We start from the raw sequence: 21,800 nt of genomic DNA on the forward strand, positions 1-21,800 counted from the left end.
TAGTTTCTTCTAGATTGTGTCCCAATGTTTGATTTCGAGGTCATCGATGTACTGACAAGTTTCAATGTTGTCCAGGTATTTTAACACATTAAATACGTTGAACTTGACTTTCTAATCATCTATCCGAATTGTTAATTCCCCTTCTGAACATCAATTAATGCATGCCCTGTAGCCAAGAACGAGCGTCCCAAGATGATGGGGATATCCATGTCTACCTCATAATCTAGGATAATGAAGTTGGTCGGAAAGATAAACTTGTCTACTTGCATAAGAACAACAGTGGTGCCTCCTTTTTTGGGGATGCATTGGACTGGGCTCACCCAATTACTGTTAGAGATTGGATAAATTACCCCTGCGTCGAGCCACTTGATGATTTCTTTCTTCACCACTTCTTTCATGACAAGATTTAGCCTGCATTGAGGCTCAATCGATCCTGTTTTTCCTTCCTCCAGCTGAATCTTGTGCATGCAGTAGGATGGGCTGATACCACGAATATCAACCAGCGTCCATCCGATTGCACGCGTATACCTTTTCAACATTTGCAAAAGAGAACACTCGTTAGGTTTAGAAAGATTGGCTGAAACAATCACAGGCAAAGTGTTATTAGGTCTAAGAAAAGCATATTTTAAATGATGAGGTAAAGGTTTCAATTCCAGTGTTGGTGGTTCTTCTAAAAATGGATGCGTTGATTTGATTTGTCGCTTATTCAGACTTAGCGACTCAAATTTCCTTACAATTTCTTCCAACGCATAGACCTCGCAGACTTGGTCCATTTCTTCTTCATCATGCAGGTTAATTAGACTGTCAGGTTGACATTGTTCATTGTCTGGGAACTTCAATTCGTTCAACACATTAAATTTTACTTCTTGGTTGTCCACGTGCATAGTCAGTTTTCCCTTGTGTACATCTATCACTACTTTTCCAATGGCAAGAAATGAGCGTCCAAGGATGATTGGAACATCCCGATCTGCTTCATAATCTAAGATAATGAAATCGGTTGAGAATATAAACTTGTCAACCTTTACCAAAACTTTTTTCTTTTGGGTATGTGATGGTCTTGTCAGCGAGCTGAAGCGTCACAGAAGTGGGTTGCGCTTCACCAATTCCTAGTTTTTTTAAAATTGAAAGGGGCATGAGGTTAATGCTGGCTCCCAGGCCGCACAACGAATTTCCTACATCTATCCCTCCAATTGAACAAGGGACTGTAAAGCTTCCCGGGTCCTTCTGCTTCTCAGGAATTTTTGTTATTGATCAACGCATTGCTTTCCTGCGTCAGCACCACGACTTCCAACTCACCAACTTTTCTCTTCTTTGTTAGAACTGTTGGGGATGTCCTAAAACTCGTAGTTCGTAATTCATGTTAAACATTCTATTTATCAATAAATTATTATTGGGCAAATTATTCAATAAAGTTATTGATATTGCATTCTATTATAAAAATCCAATAAACAAATCCATGACTATCGTATAAATACTTTAACTTTATATGGTGACATAAACAGGATCAAGTGATAGTGTATAGCCTAAATGGTCTATAAGTATATGGATGAAGTTGGGTATTTCATCCTGGTAACACTATTGGATGTGGTCCATTTTGTATACTGATACAAATGATGTGATCCACAAATCATTCATGTAGAGACATGTGAGTAAGGGCATCCTATGAAATGAGTTTGCATAAGACTGGACCTCGAAATAGTCACTTTTCTTTATAACGACCATTTACTATTAAAACTGACTATTTCAAACTAAAATGACCTAGGGTAACACGATCTTAATCTTGAGATAACTATGAACTCCTGTTTCTTTCAGGATTATCCTTTGATCTGCATAAGTGAGAGTAGTCCAACAACACTGCTCAATAAGCCTCTCATTTTGGGGATAAGATCGGGTAGATAGCTTGGGACATAGCTATGCAAGATGGAATTCACTCCTACCCAACTTAGGGTTAGCAGATAGGTTGTTCTCTTAAGTGCTGATGCCTAGTCTTGAACAACGAGGCCCCGCCCTCTCTTGGTAGAGAGGGATATGATTTATAAATGGTATTATAAATCAGTTGTTCAATAGAGGGCCAGTGAGAGCTTAAGGTGCAAGATGTATTTACAAGGGTAAAATGGTATATTTAACCCAGCTGTAAATACGAAAGACTTATGAAGGATCGACTTACTGATTATGGTTGAAATGGACAGAAACACATCTACAGTGAGGAGAGTGCAACTATCGAGCTATAGTGGTGTGCCTTGATAGTTAACGAATAGTAATTAATTCGATTTAAAAAGTTTAACCAATTAATTACAAATCGTTAGAGCTCATGATTTGTAGGTCCATTAGGTCCCTCTACTAGCTCGTAAATTGGATTAATAAATTGAGTATTGTTGGATGAAATTAAGGTTATGAATTTGAAATTGTCAAATTCAATTTAGGGTTTTTGATTAATTGTATACGATACAATTGAAACGTTTAATTTTATCGAAATTAAACAAAATTGGAGAATCAATTAATATTTAAATTTTGATTCAAATATTAATTATATGAAATTGAATCATATTAGTGGAGCTGGTTTTATTAATTTAATATTAAGATATTAAATTAATATTTTAATTAAAATTAAAATTAGTTATTTAAAATCAATTATTTTGAATTAATTTTGTAAAACTAAATATTTAAATAAAATAAGTTTATTTAAATACAAAATCATTTTTTAATCATTTATTAACTTGGATTGAGTGGATTTTTTCAATTTTGGAAAAAAAATCCACATTGTGATTAAGTGTTTAATCACCAAATTACACTTGAGTTTTATTAAATTGATGAAGCTGGAGCTGACCTCCATGCAAACACCATCTCCATGCATCTTTTTAGCTTATAAATTGAAGCTTCATGTTGAGAATTTGGTAAAGATGCAATGATTTTGAACCAAAATACTGCTACTGTGAAAACCTAGAAAACCCACTTAAGTTCATCTAAAATTCAGCTCAATTTGAGTGTTTCCACAACACAATCCTCCTTGAGATTAGTAGAGAAGATCTTGGTGGTGGTCTACTTGAAGATTCAAGCTCAAATTTTTGGATTTCTTGCTGAATTTGTGGAGTTTTCTTCAAAGGTAAAGTTTGCTTCAAATCCTCTATGAATATCACTTGAATAGCATGTTTAAAACTCAAATTAAGAGTAGCTAGAATGCTTATTGATTCTGATTTGTTTCGCTGCATGTTATATTACTCATTCAAGAACATCCTTAAGGAATTTCACATACTTTGGCATTTGCTCCAAGGCTTCTATAAGAGGAATATTAATGTGCAGTTGCCTTAGAATCTCGAGGAAATGCCTGAATTACTACTCATCAGTCTTCTTCTGCAGGCGTCTGGAAAATCGTTTAGATGCACCATAAGCGACCCTGCATTAGACGTGCTCGATTTGAAATGACTTGTAGTTTCAAATGTTCTTTCTTTTCGCTCTTCAAATACTTTGGTGTGCATTGTGTGCTCATCTGCTGAAGGATTGTTATTTCTTGAGTTCATCTTCTTCTTTACTAGAGGTCTACCACTTCGCAATGTGACCGCATGACAATGTTCCTTGCCATTATTACTTCCAGGGGTTTCCGTATTGCTAGGCAGGACTCCTTGCTTCTGATTCTTCAGCTCACTAGAAATTTGTCCTACTTGAATCTCCAAGTTCTTGATAGATGACGTCTGACTCTTCAACAATGCGTCATTCTAGGCCATATACTCCTTCAAGAGATTCTCAAGCAGAGAAGTTGAACTCGACGCTTGACCACCTCTATTAAAGGCGAAGTTACATAAAGACAACCAGGGATTTAAGTTTATTGGCTTGTGGTAAAGCAAATAAAACATCTAAATGTGCAAAGTCAAGAAGTGAAGTAAATATCATATATTATACATCACAAACGTTCGTACAAAATGTGTTTACAAACTACGGAACACGAGACTTTAGGGCATCAACCCCAACATGATGCTGAGGTTGCTGTGATGACTTGAATCCAGGCGGGGGTCCCTACCTTTGCTATTGGGTTGCCCCCGGATGATGTTGTTCCTGCTGGTGACCTCCCCAAGAAAAATTTGGATGGTTTCTCCATCCCGGGTTGTAAATGTTTGAGAATGGGTTATTCTTGATAAAACAGACTGATTGCGGAGTGAGGTTCTCCATAACCCACACAGCTATCCATAGGTTATATGAATGCGTCCACTTGATTCACCTTTTGAGTATGAGCTGCATATCTCATCGATAAAGTTTGCAAAAGGTTTTTCATAGTAGCCATCTATGCATGGAGTATGGCAATTGCGTTTGAATCAACACTGTTCACACTCTGAGAATGCCTCATATTATCTGTTTTGGCATCATAAGTATCATCTACCCATTCCATGTTGTGTTTGGCGATGCAATATAGTATTTCCTTAGCTTCATTGTAAGTCTTATCCATTATGCCACTAGCTGCGGCTGCATTACCTACCATTTGAGAAGCGTTTCCATATGAAGCGTTTGAATAGTTAAAGGCGGTCCGTGGTTAGGAAAATTCTTGACTAATCCCTTGAAGCGTTTCCATATGACACTCAATGTTTCAAACTCTCCTTGTTCGAAGTTCATGATTTCTCTAGGCCTACTTGCGTTATAGTTGGAGGAAAGTACTTCTGCATGAACTTCTCCACTAATTTCTCCCATGTTATTTCGCTAGGTTCCAAGGAACTTGCCTATTGCTTTGCGTCATCGCGAAGAGAATAAGGGAATAAAGAGAGTCTGATGGCTTCCAAAGTGATTCCTGGAATCACAAACGAGTTGCACGTTTCTAGGAAGCGTTTCATGTGGGCATGAGGATCTTCACCATGAGCACCTCCAAACTGACCTGCAGTTTGAAGCATCTGGAGCATTATAGGCTTCATCTAAAATCTCGTTCATCTGGCGTCGGGTATATGATCCCTAGTGAGAAGTCATACAACATAGGTGATGCATACTCCCGAATTGGACACGTACTATTGTTCGCCATCAGGATTGGATTTGTGGCAGCATTGGCTAATTGCTGAGCTAATTCTGGTTTAGTTGATCATCTCATATTTGTTGTTATCTTTGTTGTTGTTGTCTTAGTTGTTGTTGCCTTAACCTTCGACGACAATTTGATCGGTTTTTTTGTCTAGAGATTCTTTCAACTTAAGGGTCTATAGGAGCTCAGGAGTGTTTTTCCTACTCATAAAATGTTTACAAGCTTCGACTTAGCTTGTAATACTCCCTCAGCTGCAAGCTTTCTACAAAAAATACAAGTAAAATTCTGGTTAGCCTTGTTGCTAAATCACTGACAATGGTGCCAAAAACTTGTTCGTGGTTTCGTGATGTGTGCTAGGAGTATATAATGAGTGGAAATGGAAGATAAGATTGATGTGAATGAAGATGAATGATGAATGAATTCTCTAGGTGAGAAGAATGGATGATGCGTTACACTCACTGGATGATGCGTACAAGCTTTATTTGAGCTAGATCCAAGTATAAATCTAAGTCAGGTTCCTGGTAAGTCCAGGGTCGAACACGAGGATCTAACGCAAGCCATGCGTTGCACAGATGTAAAGGGGTTCTAAGTAAATGCTGAAAAAGGTTTTCATTATAACTGCTTGCATATAAGAAACAAGAGTTCAAGTGAAATACAGGGTTCAATGAAGGAATGGTGCTAAGTGATAAGTGAATGCGTTGATCTAAGTAAGATGGACAAGAAAGAGTGGGCAAGAATGAAGATGAAGGATGCGTGCTTACAATCGAGTGTATGTCAATGCGTTGGGTTTCTGTCTATCTAATCATTTAACATTTCTCGATGCAAATGCCACATGTTCCTATCTCTAGAGTGCATGCGTTGGATACAAAAAATAGTGAACCACAAGTATCTTTCTCTAGAGCTACGGTGCGTTCTGACTTGATGCGTTTCTAGCTTTCCTATTCTCTCGAATAGTTTAGCTGAGATAACTTCAACCAAATGATCGGAATGATTAAAGCTTTTAGAATTTTAGCATGCACAAAGTCACAAACACATTTAACACAGTAGATTGTAAGTAGAGGCAAGTGAATGGATTAAGTGCATGATTTTATAAAGATTGAAATTATCTTTACAATAACACACTTAATCGTATGAATGATGAATGAAAATAGAGTAAAAAAATGAGTCAAGTCACAGAGTTCAATTTCTTTTCCTGTTTGACTTGATCTTAATGTGTATACGATCAACTTGTTAAAGAAATGAAGAAAAAGTTCTCTCTCGAGCTTGATTTTCTTTAATTCTCCTTGATCAATAATGGTGATGGTTCTTTTCTTCCTGCGATATTCTTGCAGCAGCAACACTACTATATTCTAAGCCCTCTATTTTATGTTATGTTATACTCTCTATGCTAAGTGATAAGTGCATCATTTTTCGGGTGCAAGTCTTCTATTAATAAACGTTTTCCCTCAGCAACTTGTGATATGACAACATTAATTTCCATACCCCAGCCGCCTGCCATCTCAATTGCTTTTCAGACGCCGACATTCAAATGCCCATACTTGCAAGTGGTGATTTGATGGGAACAGCTCGAATCAATGTATCTGTTATGCGTTGCTTCAAACACATGCCTTTGCGTTAGTTATGTTGGGAATGTCCTAGAACTCGCAGTTTGTGTTAAACATTCTATTTTATCAATACCAATGACTTGTTGATTTTGCATCCTTGGCTATAGTCTAAATGCTGTAACTTTATGTAGTGACATAAACAAGATCAAGTTGACAGTATATAGCCTAAATGGTCTAATAAGTATATGGATGAAATTGGGTATCTCATTCTGGTAACACTATTGGATGCGGCCCATTCTGTAGTCGTTACAAGAAGTTGTAAGGTGCTACAAACGATGTGATCCATAAATCGTTCATGTCGAGACATGAGAGTGGGGGAATCCTATGTAATGAGTTTGTATATAGACTAGACCACGAAAATAGTCACTTTTCTTTATAACAACCGTTTACTGTTAAAACTGACTATTTCATTTATTATATAACCCAGGTTAACTCGATCTTAATCCTGAGCTAGCTATGAACTCTTGTTTGTTCGGGATTATCCTTTGATCTTTAAACAGTGAGAGTAGTCCAATAGCACTGCTCAATAAGCTTACCTTTTTGGGGATAAGACCAGATGAATAGCTGAGGACATAGCCTTGCAAAATGGAATTCACTTCTACACTATTTAAGGTTAGCAGATAGGTTGTTCTCTTAAGTACTGACTCCAAGGCTTGAACAAACGAGGCCTCGCCTTTTCATGATATAGAAAGGATTTGATTCATAGAGATTACGAATCAGAATTGTTCATTAGAGGATCAGTAGGAACTTAAGGAACAAGATGTAGTCACAGGGGTAAAATGGTATTTTTGACCTAGCAGTGATTACGAACAACCTGTGAAGGATCGACTTACTGATTATGGTTTTAAATGAAAATAATATATCTACAGTGAGGGGAGTTCAACTATGGACTATAGTGGAGTGTCCCATTAGTTAACGAACGGGGGTTAGATCGGACTAATGAGTTTAGCCGATTAATCTTAAATCATTGGAGCCCATGATCTGTAGGTCTGCGAGGTCCCCCTACTAGCTCGTAAATGGATAAGTTTTAAGGTAGCTTGAGAAATTATTGTTCAAATTAAATGGAACAAGAGAATAAATATTTAAATATGATTTAAATATATGAAGATGATTATTGTGCAAAAATTAATTTAATATTTGATATTAAATTAATTAATATTTTAAATTAATTTAAGAAAATAATTTTTTGAATTAAAATGATTTTAAATCATTTTTTGTTTTAAAAAATAAAATGGAAAAACTTTTTTCATGGTTGCACAAAATGGAAAATGAGTTTTCTCCATTACGATCATCTTTACGCTTACACAAAAGCCATTATCCTCTTTACTTTGATTCTCCAAGCATGAGCTGCAAGCCATGCACTCCATCTCTTTGCATGTTCATCTAATACATATAAAGAAGATTGGAGTTGTTGGAGGAAAAAAAAAAGCAGAATTTTGAGAGAGAAATTTCTGTGAAGAAACTGTCTTCTTCAATCGGCTACTATGAGTTCTTCTTGTTTCTTCACTTCTTCAAGCTGTTTTTGAGTCCCACAACTCTATCTAAAGCTCTAAGAGCATAGTAGGGAAGGCTTTAAGGTGGTTCACGATGATATCAAGTGAAGACAGCTGTTGAACAAACGTTTTCTTGGAGAGTTAATCAAAGGTATGTTCTGAAAACCCATTTTTTAAGAAGAGCATGATTTAGTTTTTTCCAAAATTAGTGAATTAGTAGAATGCTTATGGATCCTTGATACTTCCGCTACATGTTGTTTAACTCTTTTAAGTTTTGCCTGCGACACTTAATACAATTTACTGAAATCCTGCGATAAGATGCGTTAGTGACGTAGTTTTATAAAAAAGAATGTTTTTTTTTTGTAAAGGTTATTTATGCCTGAAGGATTCATGTGTTTACCTTTAAAAAAGATGAGATTTTGTCATTTAGAATCCTGATTGTTCCAACTTTCAAGAGACAATAACTTGTATTTCTATAAGTTATCATTCGGAATTGCAAGAACAAAACGCTGACACTATTTCAAGCATCTTATATTGACAAAATGTTGTCAAGATATAATATGCAAGATTCCAAAAGAGGTTTCTTACCTTTTAGACATGGAATTAATTTGTCTAAGGAAGAATGTCCTAAGACACCTTAAGAAGTTGAGAGAATGAAAAGAATTCCTTATGCATTAGTAGTCGGAAGCTTAATATACGCTATGTTGTGTACATGCCCAGACATATGCTTTGCAGTTGGAATAGTCAGCAAGTTCCAATCCAACCCTAGACATAGTCATTGGACTACCGTTAAGAACATCTTCAAGTATCTTCGAAGAACGAGGAACTATATGCTCGTGTATGGCTCTAAGTATTTGATCCTTACGGGATACACTGGTTCTGATTTTAGACCGATGTAGATTCTAGGAAATCTACTTTAGGATCAACATTCACTCTAAATGGAGGAGCATCAAATAGAGTTGTATTGCTGACTTTACCATGGAAGCTGAATACGTAGCTGCATGTGAAGCAACTAAAGAAGCAGTATGGCTCAAAAAATTCTTGACTAATTTGGAAGTTGATCCAAATATGCATTTACCAATCACCCCGTATTGTGATAGCAGTAGAGCAGTTGCCAACTCAAAGGAACCTATAAGCCATAAAGCCGGAAAGCACATCGAGATAGTACACCGAGGAGACGTGATAGTCACGAAAATAGCCTCTGAAGATAATCTCGCTGATCCATTTATGAAGGCCCTCACGGCTAAAGTGTTCGAGGGTCACCTGGTAGGACTAGGACTATGAGCTTCATCAATATAGGGCAAGTAGGAGAATGTAAAGGATATTTAGATGCCCTATTTATTGTATTTTTTCTCTCTCATACTCAACATTGTATATTTTTATATATTTAAATCTCATTGGAGTTTAGTCCAAGTGGGAGTTTGTTGAGAATGTCCTAAAACTCACAATTTGTAAACATTAAATATATTATATTTACAATAAAAGTATTATTGAAATTTCTTTTAATAAAGGTGTTATTGATTGCATTAAATCATAAATCTAATAAACTAACCCAAGGATATAACATGAATACTTAAACTTTATGTAGAGACATAAAAGAGGATCAAATTTTAGTATATAGCAAAAAAAAGTCAATAAGTATATGGATAGGGTTGGGTACCTTATCATGGGGACACTATGGATACAACATGCTTTGTATATTGATACAAACAATGTGATCCCAAAGTCGTTCATGTGAAGATTTGCGAGTGGGGGCATCCTATGCAAAAGAAGTTTGTATAAGATCAAACCAAGAAATAGTCACTTTTCTTTATAACGACCGTTTACTATTAAAACTGACTAGTTCAATTCGATGACTGAAGGTAACTTGATCTTAATCTTGAGCTAACTGTGAACTCCTATTTATTCAGGATTATCCTTTAATCAGTATAGGTGAGAGTGATTCAACATCACCTCTAAAAAAGCCTCCCATTTTAGGGGTAAAACCGAATAGATAGTTAGGGACATAGTCTTACAAGACAAAATTCACTTCTACTCGTCTTAGGATTAGCAAATAGGTTGTTCCCTTAAGCACTGACTTCTGGTCTTGAACAAAAGGGACCTTGCCCTCTCGTGGCCAAGAGGGACTTGGTTTATTGGTTGGACCATAAACCAATTGTTTAATAGAGAATTAGTTGAGACATAAGGAGCAAGATGTATTATAGAGATAAGACAGTAATTTTGATATAGCTGTAAATATGAATGACCTGTGAAGGATCAACTTGCTGATTATGGTTAAATCAAGTAGACAAAAATATATCTACAGTAAGGAGAGTGCAACTACTAAGCTATAGTGGTATGTCTCGATAGTTAACAAATAACGATTAATTCGATTTAAAGGGTTTAACAAATTAATCTCAAATCATTGGAACTCATATCTGCAGGTCCATTAGATCCCTCTATTAGCTCATAAAAGGATTAAACCTTGGAATAACATGTTGAGAGAATTTGAAATGTTCAAACTCGATTTAGGGTTTGGATTATTATATTTGATATAATTAATGTTTAATTAATCGAATTAAACATTATGGTTTTTTAGAGAGTTGATAATATTTAAATATAATTTAAATATTTGATGAGGTGTTTAAATAATTTAATATTTGATATTAAATTAAATTAATTAATTTTAAAAAATTAAAATTTTGAATTTATAAAATCATGAAATTGATTTATTAAATTTAAATTTTTTAAATTCAAACAACTATACTTAATTAAAATTGATTTTGAGAACATCAATTTTTTTTTAAAATTAGATTATTTGTCAAATTAATCCATTTCAATTTTTAAATTAAAATAAAATGGAAAGTGAGTTATTCTCACATCTTCCATTTAGATAAACACCCCATGTCACTTCCTTCAATGGAAGTTTGAAGTGGCACCTTCAAATTTGATCTCATCTGCATGGTTTAGTGCTATATAATGAGAGTTTGAGATCGATTGAAGTTTTATGCAAGCTAAAATCAAAATATTACAAAAGGAAAAAATTTGTATTTTAGATCGATTGAAGTTTTATGCAAGCTAAAATCAAAATATTACAAAAGGAAAAAATTTGTATTTTTCCACTAGTTCAACTCTAAAATATCCATAGTAAATTTCTGTCAATTTGAGTTCCACCATCTAATCTAATGCTTGAGGATGGTAGAGAAGACTTTGGTGGTGGTCTATTGCTGAGATTGAAGAGGAAATCATAGAAGATCAAGCAATTTAGTGGAATCTAGGAAGGTTATATTCTATAAACCCTATTTCTTATTTTTCATTGAGCATGCATGTTTTTTCTTTAAAATTGACGTAGTTAGAGTGCTTTGATCCTTAATAGCTTCCATCTGTTGAATGTCAACTCCATCAGGATTGTCCTTTGATTTGTATGAGCGAGAGTGACCAGTTCGCTGACTCAACAAACCTACCATTTTGGGGACAAAATGGTGCGGGGAGTTGGGAACATAATTTCACGAGATGAAATTCACTCTTTCCCGAATTTAGGGTAAGTAGATGAGTGTTCCCTTAAGTGGGGTACGAGTCTTGAACAAAGGGTCTTACCCTCTCACTGGCCCGATAAGGGTTTCTATTTAATGCTAGGATCATAAATAGGTTGTTCATTAGAGGAGCATTGATACTTAAGGATGTACAGGTAACCTAGGGGTAAAATGATAATTTGACCCAGTTGATGTTACGAACACTCTGAAGGACAAACGTGCTATTATTGGTCGATATCCTTTGACACATAAATATATCTGCAGTGAGAATAGTGAAGTTGTGAGTTTATAATGGAGTGTACCCACAATTAACGTATATTGATTAACTTAATTAATGAGTTTAGCCAATTAATCTCATATCATTGGAGCTTCTGATTTATAGGTTCATTAGGTCCCACTGGTAGCTCATAAAGGTTACTAGGGTAATATAGCAATTTGAAATGTTTATATTTACTCAGGAAAATAATATAATGTATAAAGATGCATTATAATATAAAGTTTATATTTTAATTAAACTTTTAATATAAATCTATGTTGAATTTGATTCAAAACTTAATTTAAGGTAGAATTAAATATTTGAAGAAGTTCAAATATTAATTTTAATATGAAGTGAGTTTATGTTAAAACTATAGTTTAAAATCAATGTGCATTGGATACACATTAAAACTATAGGATATGAGAGAAATATAATTGAACGTGATCCAATTATAAGATTAAATTAAATATACGATATTTAAATTAATTATTAGTTAATTGGAGAATTAATTAATTAATTTAATTAAATTTTATCTAATTAAATAAATTGAATCAAAACTATGGGTTATGTGGGAGATGTTCATTTAAATATGATTTAAATGAAATAGTTAATTAAATATTGATTTAATTAATTAATTAATTAATTGTGTTTAGTTAAATAAATAAAATTTATTTAAATTAAATTAATGATAAGTTAAAGTAACTGATCTTTCACATGTGGAAGGTTGAACTTGGTCTCCTCCCTCCTTAACCAAACGCCACAATATTGAGGGAAGTCTTTTTATTCTTCCTTCATTATCAGCGTGAAGGGGATGGATCTAAAAAAATGGATCGACTCTGAGTTTTTAATTCTCTTAGTGGTTTTTCTCTCTAGAAAAAAAGGAGTTCTTTTTTTCCCCTTCCAAGAAAAGACTCCCACAAGTCTTCTATTTTCAATCCGAAGAGAATGTCGGTGAAACCATAGTGGTGGTGTTGCTTGGATTGAAGAGATCCTGATCTTGATGCATTACTAAGAAGAATTGGTGAAGCTCTCTAGAGTCACAGCGTAGGTTTGTTTCATAATTCCTATTCTCCGTAGGTTTATTCAAATTTTTTAGCATATTATAACCTAAGTTTTATAGTAGATTTACCTTATTAGAATACTGTAAGATTTGTTGATGCATGGGTATTTTATTTGTTAATTAAAAATGAGGTTTAGTTCTCTAATTGTCTACCACTGTGTGGGCTTTAAACCCTACAATTTGATGGTAAAAATGAATGACAAAAGTTATCTCTGATAACATGTTATCAGTGATAGAAGCTATCAATCACGATATAAGTTATATCAGTGATATAGGGGATAGAACTGAGGTGATATTCATATATCGATAATATCAATGATATAAAAAGCCGATTCCATTTGATGAAAGTCTATCATTAATAACTACTGTTAAAAGCTATTCGTGATAGCCACTGATAGAGCATATTAGTGATATTCCCTAATATAAGCTATTAGTAATATATGTATATCAACGATATGACTTAAGTATGCATCAATTAAATGAATGATATTAATGATATTGGTGCTGACTTAGGTAGACATCAGTGATAGTCACTTATAGATTTCTCATTGGTAGACTTCTATCACTTATAGAGTTAAAGATTCATCTCTTTGAAAGTTGATAGTTTCCTTTCAAAGTTGATAACTATTTATAAAAATCTACCATTGATAGTCGCTAATAGCTGGAGTATTAATATTTCAAGTTTGATTCTAATTGATGAAAGTGTATCAATGATAGCTAATGATAGCAAATTGAAAACTAATATTTCAAGTGTTACTATTTCAAGGTTGCATTAATATTTCTCAAATTGAAAGCTATTACTAATAGCAGCTATTGGTGATAACAACTTATAATAGCTATTAGTGACTATAACAGACAATCACTATTAGTGATAGTTTTCAATTTAAGAAAATCGAAACAAGAAACGCGAAATGGTGAGCTGCGTGTGAGCTTTTTAGTCATTTACCAATATGACTATCATTAGTAGTAGCTATCAATGATATCTGACATTAATTTTAGATCATATTCTTAATATGTTTATTTTTATGCTACATCTTTTATTATTTTGGGTTTGATCATTATTTGTGCAACTATCCCATTTCGAAAGTTAAATTTACGTTTACGGGCCGTTTAGTGTAGACCATAATGGTCTAAAGCCCATTCACAACTTTGGCCCATTTAAACAGCAAAGACGGATGATTGTATCGCCCTCTCCGACTTGCCATCAGCTGAATCACAGACCACGCTCGCTTCTGCTCTAGAAATGGCAGCTGTAGCTCGTTTTTCCAGGAAGGCAATTGCCTCAGCGGTTGCGAACAATCAACTCCACCGTGCTTTCGCGACGGAAGTGTCGAAGACGATCGCGCCCTCACCGGATCGAGTCAAGTGGGACTATAGAGGTCAAAGACAGATAATCCCGCTCGGCCAGTGGCTCCCCAAAATCGCAGTCGATGCCTATGTTGCCCCTAATGTGGTCCTTGCCGGACAGGTTAACGTCTGCGACGGGGCCTCTGTTTGGGCGGGTTCCGTTCTCCGCGGCGATCTCAACAAGATTACAGTCGGGTTTTGCTCTAATGTGCAGGAACGGTGCGTCCTCCATGCTGCTTGGTCCTCCCCAACAGGTTCAATTCAGCTTACATGTTTTCATGTGATTTTTCCCGTTATTTCCAGTTATTGGTTTTTCTCGAATTTCGTTGTTTGGTGATTGTTTTCCTCTGTCATGTGAAAATGTGACTGAGAAAAGGGTTCTTTGATTACTGCACTCGCAATTTCTAGTATCTGTTTGTTTAACGAGCATCTCCAGGGATAGTGATTAAATCTTCAAAAAAATTCTGAATTCTTGAAATTATGGATCTTTTGAGTAGCTGACGCCATATTTTTTTCTTGTTAATCTAAAAACTCGAATGTAAGTATCTAGATTGTGTTTTTCTGGAGACTTGGTAGATTCGAGTAATTGGAGCTAGTGTCTGTGGGAAATATGCGCATAATTTCTGCGTCCTTGATTGACGTGATGGACAATCAAGATTTTTAACTGGGAAATGAGGTTTCAGCAATAGCGTCTTGCCATTTAAAAACTAAGCAATTGAGTCTTGCCATTGGAAATGTGTGATCATCTTAACTTTGAACTGGGTCGTTATTGTAGAATATCTCGTATAACTCCTAAATACTGTATGAATTACGTACACGTGATTGAACTTTGAACTTCATACATACCATAGTCTGCCAGTAGAATAAGTCGTCTTTGCCATTTTTTTAATGTGCGTCTGTGTGATAAATGCTCCACATGATTAGTAAACTGCAATGGAGGTTTTGATTACTTTAGAGTTGGTTGGTTGGGATAGAGGCTATCTCCATCCTCCTCTTTCTCTTTGTAGTTGTTCGAGGTACTATTTTCTTTATCTCTTTTAGATTTTGTTTGGTTTAGAAGTCTATAGAGTAACAAGCTCCATCACTCTGGTTTACAGTGATTATTGGTAGACATGAATCATTGAAGGTCTATTTTGCCTTGGTTTCTTTTACTTTTGATCGAGGATTGATGTCTCAGTTGATTTTGAAAGAATCACTGGAATGAGCAATGCCTAAGGTGTCATATTAGGGAACTTTGTACATGGTGTTGTTGTCCTTTATTTTTCACGTATTTAGATACCCGTGCATTCTTTATTTCCAGACTTTTAGATTACTAGACATTTGGATTACCTAAAAACAAATGGCTGTTTCTTTAGTTTTATCCAAGCCCTCATCAATATATCTCGTTGGAGTTTTTTTCTTTCCCTCTGCAAATCTAAGAACTTAAATTCAAACTTGAAACCATATGAGTGAACAAAGTTGTGGCACAAAATGTTAGCATCTATGCACTTTGAAGTTTGAACTACTTGCTTGCACTATTTTGCCCCTTGGTCCCACCCAAGACTTGAATTATCTCCACCCAATAACTCAAGTAATCACAAAATTTCAAAATACAACCAAATAATTAAAATAATTATTTTAGATTTACCTGAAAATTTGTGATATTACAGTTTCCTTGCAATAAGCTCACTCTAAGATCTGAACATGTGAAGATGACCTGGTGCTTCAGCGGTTGTTGGGCCACGCCAAAGTATTCCGGACCAGGGTTTGAGCCTTATGTCTGGTAATCTAAAAAGATCTAAACATGTGACTTATGTGTGGATGTTATTCAAAGACCACGGACCTTAGCCAATGGGGATGCTCCTTGAGGGCTTCTTGCCCACTTGTTATCATTCCTTTCATATGAACTAAACATCTTTCTCAAGTACCTCTCTTGACAATTAATGTTGAACATTTAACATGAGAAGTAATTCTTGTTTCTTGTTCTAAAGAAAAGAAGTCAAATTCAAGTATCAATCAGCCTTATGAACTTGTTTGATAGGTGAATCATCTCATCATATTCAACACATCAGTACAATTATAAATATAAGATCTGAGGTGTAGACCTCCTTAGTATTCTCCCTATATTTGGGATCTTGACATCCTTTAACGCCTGTTCTAACCATTGAGAAGGATGTGGTAATTGGTACAGATGTGATTGTTTTGCTTCTCAAAATATCTCTAAGAACACGTTCAAAAAAGAATATGTCATGTCACTTCAGGGTAAAACATTAATTACATAGAGATAAACTTTCTTCACTTCCATCACATTTTTTGGGACACTATTATTTACTTTATGGATGAAAATAACTCTCCCTAAAGGCTCCACAGAATTTACAACCAGTCCAAGCATTGTTCTCCACTCTTCAGATGCGATAAACATGAAGCATTACAAACTCAATAAATATAGTTCCTATAGGAATAGTAAGTTTTAACTAAGAGCTTAGAAGTTAATCAACCTTCTTCTTATATCTCTTTTCATGCAACCATCCATATGCGATGATCATGTATCAAACCTTGGTCTACTTGTTTACTAATGACTCTTTGTGTTCAACCACAATACTCCCGTTTCATGATAAATTGGTCTTATTCTAGAATAGTGTTCTTCAATTGCTTCAGTAACCTTGGTTCAACATATTGTAGATTTCATCAATATGTGTATTGTTAGCTCTCTAGGAAAGAACACTCCCAATTTATGATAAGATGGTTTTGTTCCAAAATCATATATTCAAATTGCTTCAATTATTGGAGCAGAATTCTCGCAGAAACATCATGCTTCTCTTCTTTTTATTTTCCCCCCTTTTTTTTTTCTTTTTTCTTTAATGGAGCACAATTTATTATTGTTTCTTTTCTGTTACATTTTTTCCCATTTTGGTCAACCTGACACCTCTTCCTCAAAAGTACACTGTCAACTTATTGTATTGTACACTATTTTTTTTTATCGTTCACTTCCCTTTTTTGTCTCTCCTTATTTGTTATGATCAAAAGTTCCTAATAGAGGTTAGTTCTACGTCAGGGATTTGTCAAATTTCTTATTTTCTTGGCAGTTCCTCTCTAGGATCTTCATTGAGATCTATGCTTATGCATGACATTGTAAGGAATTATATCATCATTTAACAATTAGTGGATAGAGTTGGGGGGTTATGATGGGATAGACAAGGAGAAAGACAGAGGAGGAGTAAGAGATAAAGAGAGAGACAGAGCAAGGTGGAGAGAGAGGGAATGGGAGAAGGAACAAGAGAGTTGGGTGATAGAGAAAGAGTGATGGATAGAGAGAGTCAAAGAGGGAAGTAAAATGGAGGCAGAGGAAGGCTATGGATAGAGAGGTGTAAAGAGGGAGATATAGAGCTGACCTATGGGATGGTACAAATGCAGTAGTGCACAGGTTGTTAAGTTGCTTCTCCTGTACTCTTGTAGGTTCAAAGGGGGGTTTAGCCTACAAATTTTGGGGTTTGAATTTGCTTATGATATGATATTCATACATTCAAGTGCATGGTATTGCCTCTTTCAGTATTGGGGTTGAAGTGCACAAGTCTTCAAATATTTCCTTCTCTGTCTTGTATTTAAGTCACTTTCTTGTCTCTGTAAGTCTGGATGTAAAAGCTGAAATTCCAGTAATGTCTTATCACTTATGACAAACTGGATAATAGCCAAACCTAAGTTTACTAAGTTGGTTTTTGTTATTCATGTGATCAGTCCAAAATATGAAACTTCAGCCGTTTAAAACGTATATATATATTTTTTTATCTCTCTCTTTCTCTCTCTCTCTCTCTCCTTTTTTTTTTTTTTTTTTTTTTTTTTGGTTAAAAAATTACTATATACTGTGAAGGAAACAGGTGAGAATTGAGAAAGTTCTAAATGATAGAAATGAGAGGTGCAAGTCATCTAAGTTGACCAAGTTTCTTGGTCTTAATTCATAATCGATAACCCCTCAGTTTGGAGAAAATGACTATCTTATTGGAGAGAAAAGGCCCTTGTTTATAAAGATGAATAAAATTTGTAATGCTGGTTACATCCTCTTTTCAGTTTGTGGCATCTTAATGTTTTCTAGTCCATGCCATGTCTAAATTTTCCCTTATGTGTCAATCCAGGACTCCCAGCAGCGACTTCCATAGAGAGATTCGTCACCATTGGTGCATATAGTCTGTTGCGGTCATGCATAATTGAGCCAGAATGCATTATCGGGCAACATTCCATCCTCATGGAAGGCTCCCTGGTCGAGACCCACTCTATTCTTGAAGCTGGGTCCGTGGTTCCCCCAGGAAGGAGAATTCCCAGTGGTGAACTTTGGGCAGGAAACCCAGCAAGGTTTGTCAGAACGTTGACCCACGAGGAGACATTGGAAATTCCTAAACTTGCTGTTGCAATTAATGACCTAAGCAAGGAACATTTCTCAGAGTTTCTTCCTTACTCAACAGTATACTTGGAGGTTGAGAAATTCAAGAAGTCCTTGGGTATAACCATATGATATGATGCAACCCTTTCTTATATTTGCATTTTGTTTGTTGAGAAAAATAAATATCTCCAAATGATAAATCATCCTTCATTTGACAGTTTGTTTTGCTGGGATCGAGTTAGGATGAAGTGGATTTTCTTAGAATTTAAGATTAACGTTTATGCTATTACCTGGATTCCTCGTCGGTGGGTAGTTAAAATCCACAGATGACTTGTAATCCCCTGTTGTATGTTTTACATACAACATTTTTATGGTTGTTCCCAGTATGGGTTTTTTTTACATTTTCCATTTCCGAGGCACTATTCAAACTTGGTTAAGAGGTTGGCTCTGTAAATGTTTCAAGGAATGTTTGATGACACATTCCCTTCCATTGTCCGCTCATATTAGGTTAGTTTTTGCTTATTCTTCTCTATGGTGTCTGTCTTGGTTTGGTTTTTTTATTTTATTTTATTTTTTTTTCACTTGTATGTCTTCTTTGACCTGAGGAAAGGGATATCAATAAAAAAAAAATACAGATGAAAGTAGAATTAGGTAAAATTAGGTCTTTCTCCATGAATTAAGCAGCATCCAAAAGTGGTGTAAATACGACAAGGTATTAGGTTTTAGCACCAAGATTGTGCAATCTTGGAGTTGGGCGACATCAATAACTGATCTTTTAATAAACAATATATCAAAATGGCATTCCCACGAAAAAGATCCGATGGAAAGTTTGTGTATATTCTAGCCATTGACTCCCAATTAGTTATTGATGGTCGTATTAATCTCCTTTTTTAAATAAACAAACATATCATCTTAAAGTGTTTCCAACAATCCCCTCGTATGAAGGCAAATAACATATCGTGCTGATGAGGAAGCCCAATTAGTGGGCAATTATTTTTTTTAATTGTGCTTTATTTTATTCTTTTTTTTTTTTATTACAACAGAAGGAAACAAAAAATTAGCAGAATTCTCCCTAATCAAATTTAAAACGGAGAAATTCTCCGAAGATTGTTTTCAACTTAGATTGTCAAAAAATTACATCTTCAAGTATGGACAGCCAGTGTTCTTGCGATTAACCAAAAGGAACTCATTAACAGAACAACACGAATGAACTCAACCAACCCTTGAACTTCATTCTCATATCTAGGTTTTCCCAACATAAGGTTCCAAACGATATAATGATTATTTAGCTGAGGCACACCAAAACACTAAATAAGGCAATATATGATTATTTAGCTCAAGTCCTTTTCTGTAAGAAATTGAAAGTGGAAACACTCAGCATGCCGAGGAACCGGCCACCTTATGCAATTGTGACAAAGTCATCAACCACAACCCATCTACAGTCGTGGAAGACCTGATCAAGGATAAATTTTTCTTAGAAAAAAGGAAAAAAAAATCTCTTTCTTATATGTTGTCTCTTTTCTAATTAAAGCCAAGATATAGACATCCCAACCATTCTAATTTCTAATGCTCATCCCACTTATAAATTTCTCTCTCTCTTCTTCTCATTTGGTCATATCGTTTATGTATTTTTATTCAACCACTTCTGTCTGTCTAGACATGGTATTCCTCTTTTCCTCCTACCTCGAAGATGCTATCCACAGAGACAAAGCTGACAAAAAGGAAAACATGTTATCTATGGTTGGTTTTCTCGTATTGTGTCGATGTTGGAACGGTTCAATCAAATCAAATCTCCTATGAATTGGGTCTTTTAATTTGATTGAGCCGTGCCAATATCGACGATTGTTGTAAATTTCCAATTGCTTATGCAGTTAATTTTTCTATCTTCTTTTGTTACATGGCTTAGAAACCATATTTTTTGTTCTTGCATACATTTAATCTTTCCGTTTCTCCTTCAACATGGCTTAGAAACAATATTTTTAATTCTTGTTATTATTACATATAATCTTTTATTTTCTCCTTTTTAACATGGCTTAGAGATGAGGTTGAGGTTCTTTTTTATTTGGGATCCCAACAGTAGATGAAATGAGATGAACAAGGGCAGGATCCATGCTATACCTTTTGATTGGTAATGCTAGACCTATTCCAATTTTTGATTGCTTTTTAGATGATAGAGTAGATGGAGGGCCTCTGAGTTTAGATCTTTTCACATTCTTTGCTGGGGTGAAGTTTCTGTTGCTGAAGTAGATCAGATGCTGTGGTTTTATTTTAAATAAAAAAAAAAAAAACAGAATAACATAGGACAGCAGCTGATGTTCTTCCAAAATCAGCAGCCAGGAATGTTCTGAAGAGACGATTGCTTCTATGAAAATGGGGGTAGCAAAATTGAAGCATTCCACTGGAGGCTCTGATGTTCTTCATAGCAAAACTATGTTCTTTTCTACAAAAGTACTATGGAAGAAAGAATTTACAGCTCCAGATAAGAAAGTTACTTCTACTGTCCTTTGTTAATAAAGACGAATGTATAATGTGAAAGAAAGAAAAGTAAGAAGAAGAAGACAATTCTCCCACCCAATCCATCGTCATTGTAATTTCTCTTCTTGACATAAAGGACAAGACAAAAAGGCCGGCTTTCTTCTAATTCAATTGTATTGTATTGCTGGGGGTTCTTCAGCTCTCACAAATTCTATTAATAGCAAAAATAACATTCCTTAAACATTTCATTAGTAATTATTTTTTACCTTTTCTTTCAGTAATTGTTGACTTACATGATGAATTATTAAATTCGACATTAATTAAAATTATTATAGTAATTGATTGAAGTTAAACCCCATTTAGAAAGACAAGTCAGCGAGTTCTTTTTATGCTTTGCATTACATCAATAGCTGGACTTCTTATTTGTGATGTTAATGTAACTATATGAAAAATTGGAATCCCAAAAACGAACGAGCATTTTATGAAACCCAATTCCAGGGAGGACCATGAAAAGATTTCCATTGTCCCACGAAGGATTGAGATATTTATGGAACCATGAGGCGTTTACCTTTTCATTTTCCATGGTCCCACGATGAAAAAGAGAAGATATCTTTTTCATTATGCTTTTAATGGAAATAAAAGGCCTTTTTACACCCTTTCTAGTTGGAACTCAAAGGAAAAGCTGATGCCTGAGGGTAATGGAGAC

The 21,800-nt window shown here is 35.0% G+C and overlaps 1 protein-coding gene and 1 long non-coding RNA gene across 2 annotated transcripts; both read left to right on the plus strand.

The window, feature by feature from the left end:
- The first annotated feature begins 14,053 nt into the window (after positions 1–14,053).
- On the plus strand, positions 14,054–19,109 carry LOC120071274 (gamma carbonic anhydrase like 1). The gene is made up of 2 exons (XM_039023450.2): positions 14,054–14,519; positions 18,375–19,109. Exons 1-2 carry the CDS (start codon positions 14,162–14,164, stop codon positions 18,749–18,751), a joined length of 735 nt encoding a protein of 244 aa, XP_038879378.1. The 5' UTR covers positions 14,054–14,161; the 3' UTR covers positions 18,752–19,109.
- Positions 19,110–19,731: 622 nt separating this feature from the next.
- LOC120071275 (uncharacterized) lies at positions 19,732–21,337 on the plus strand. Its single transcript, XR_005480198.2, has 2 exons — positions 19,732–20,359; positions 20,657–21,337. It is a non-coding gene; the product is annotated as an uncharacterized LOC120071275 (long non-coding RNA).
- The last annotated feature ends 463 nt before the right edge of the window (positions 21,338–21,800 follow it).

Source organism: Benincasa hispida, chromosome 2 (genome assembly GCF_027475165.1).
Source record: "Benincasa hispida cultivar pf3 chromosome 2, pf3_genome.v1.1, whole genome shotgun sequence".
Classification (NCBI taxonomy): Eukaryota; Viridiplantae; Streptophyta; class Magnoliopsida; order Cucurbitales; family Cucurbitaceae; genus Benincasa; species Benincasa hispida.

Bases quoted from the DNA above. Each gene is read 5' to 3' on its own strand.
- LOC120071274 (XM_039023450.2), top strand. From the start codon at position 14,162: ATGGCAGCTGTAGCTCGTTTTTCCAGGAAGGCAATTGCCTCAGCGGTT. The intron at 14,520-18,374 runs GTTCAATTCAGC...GTGTCAATCCAG, and splicing joins TGCTTGGTCCTCCCCAACAG to GACTCCCAGCAGCGACTTCC.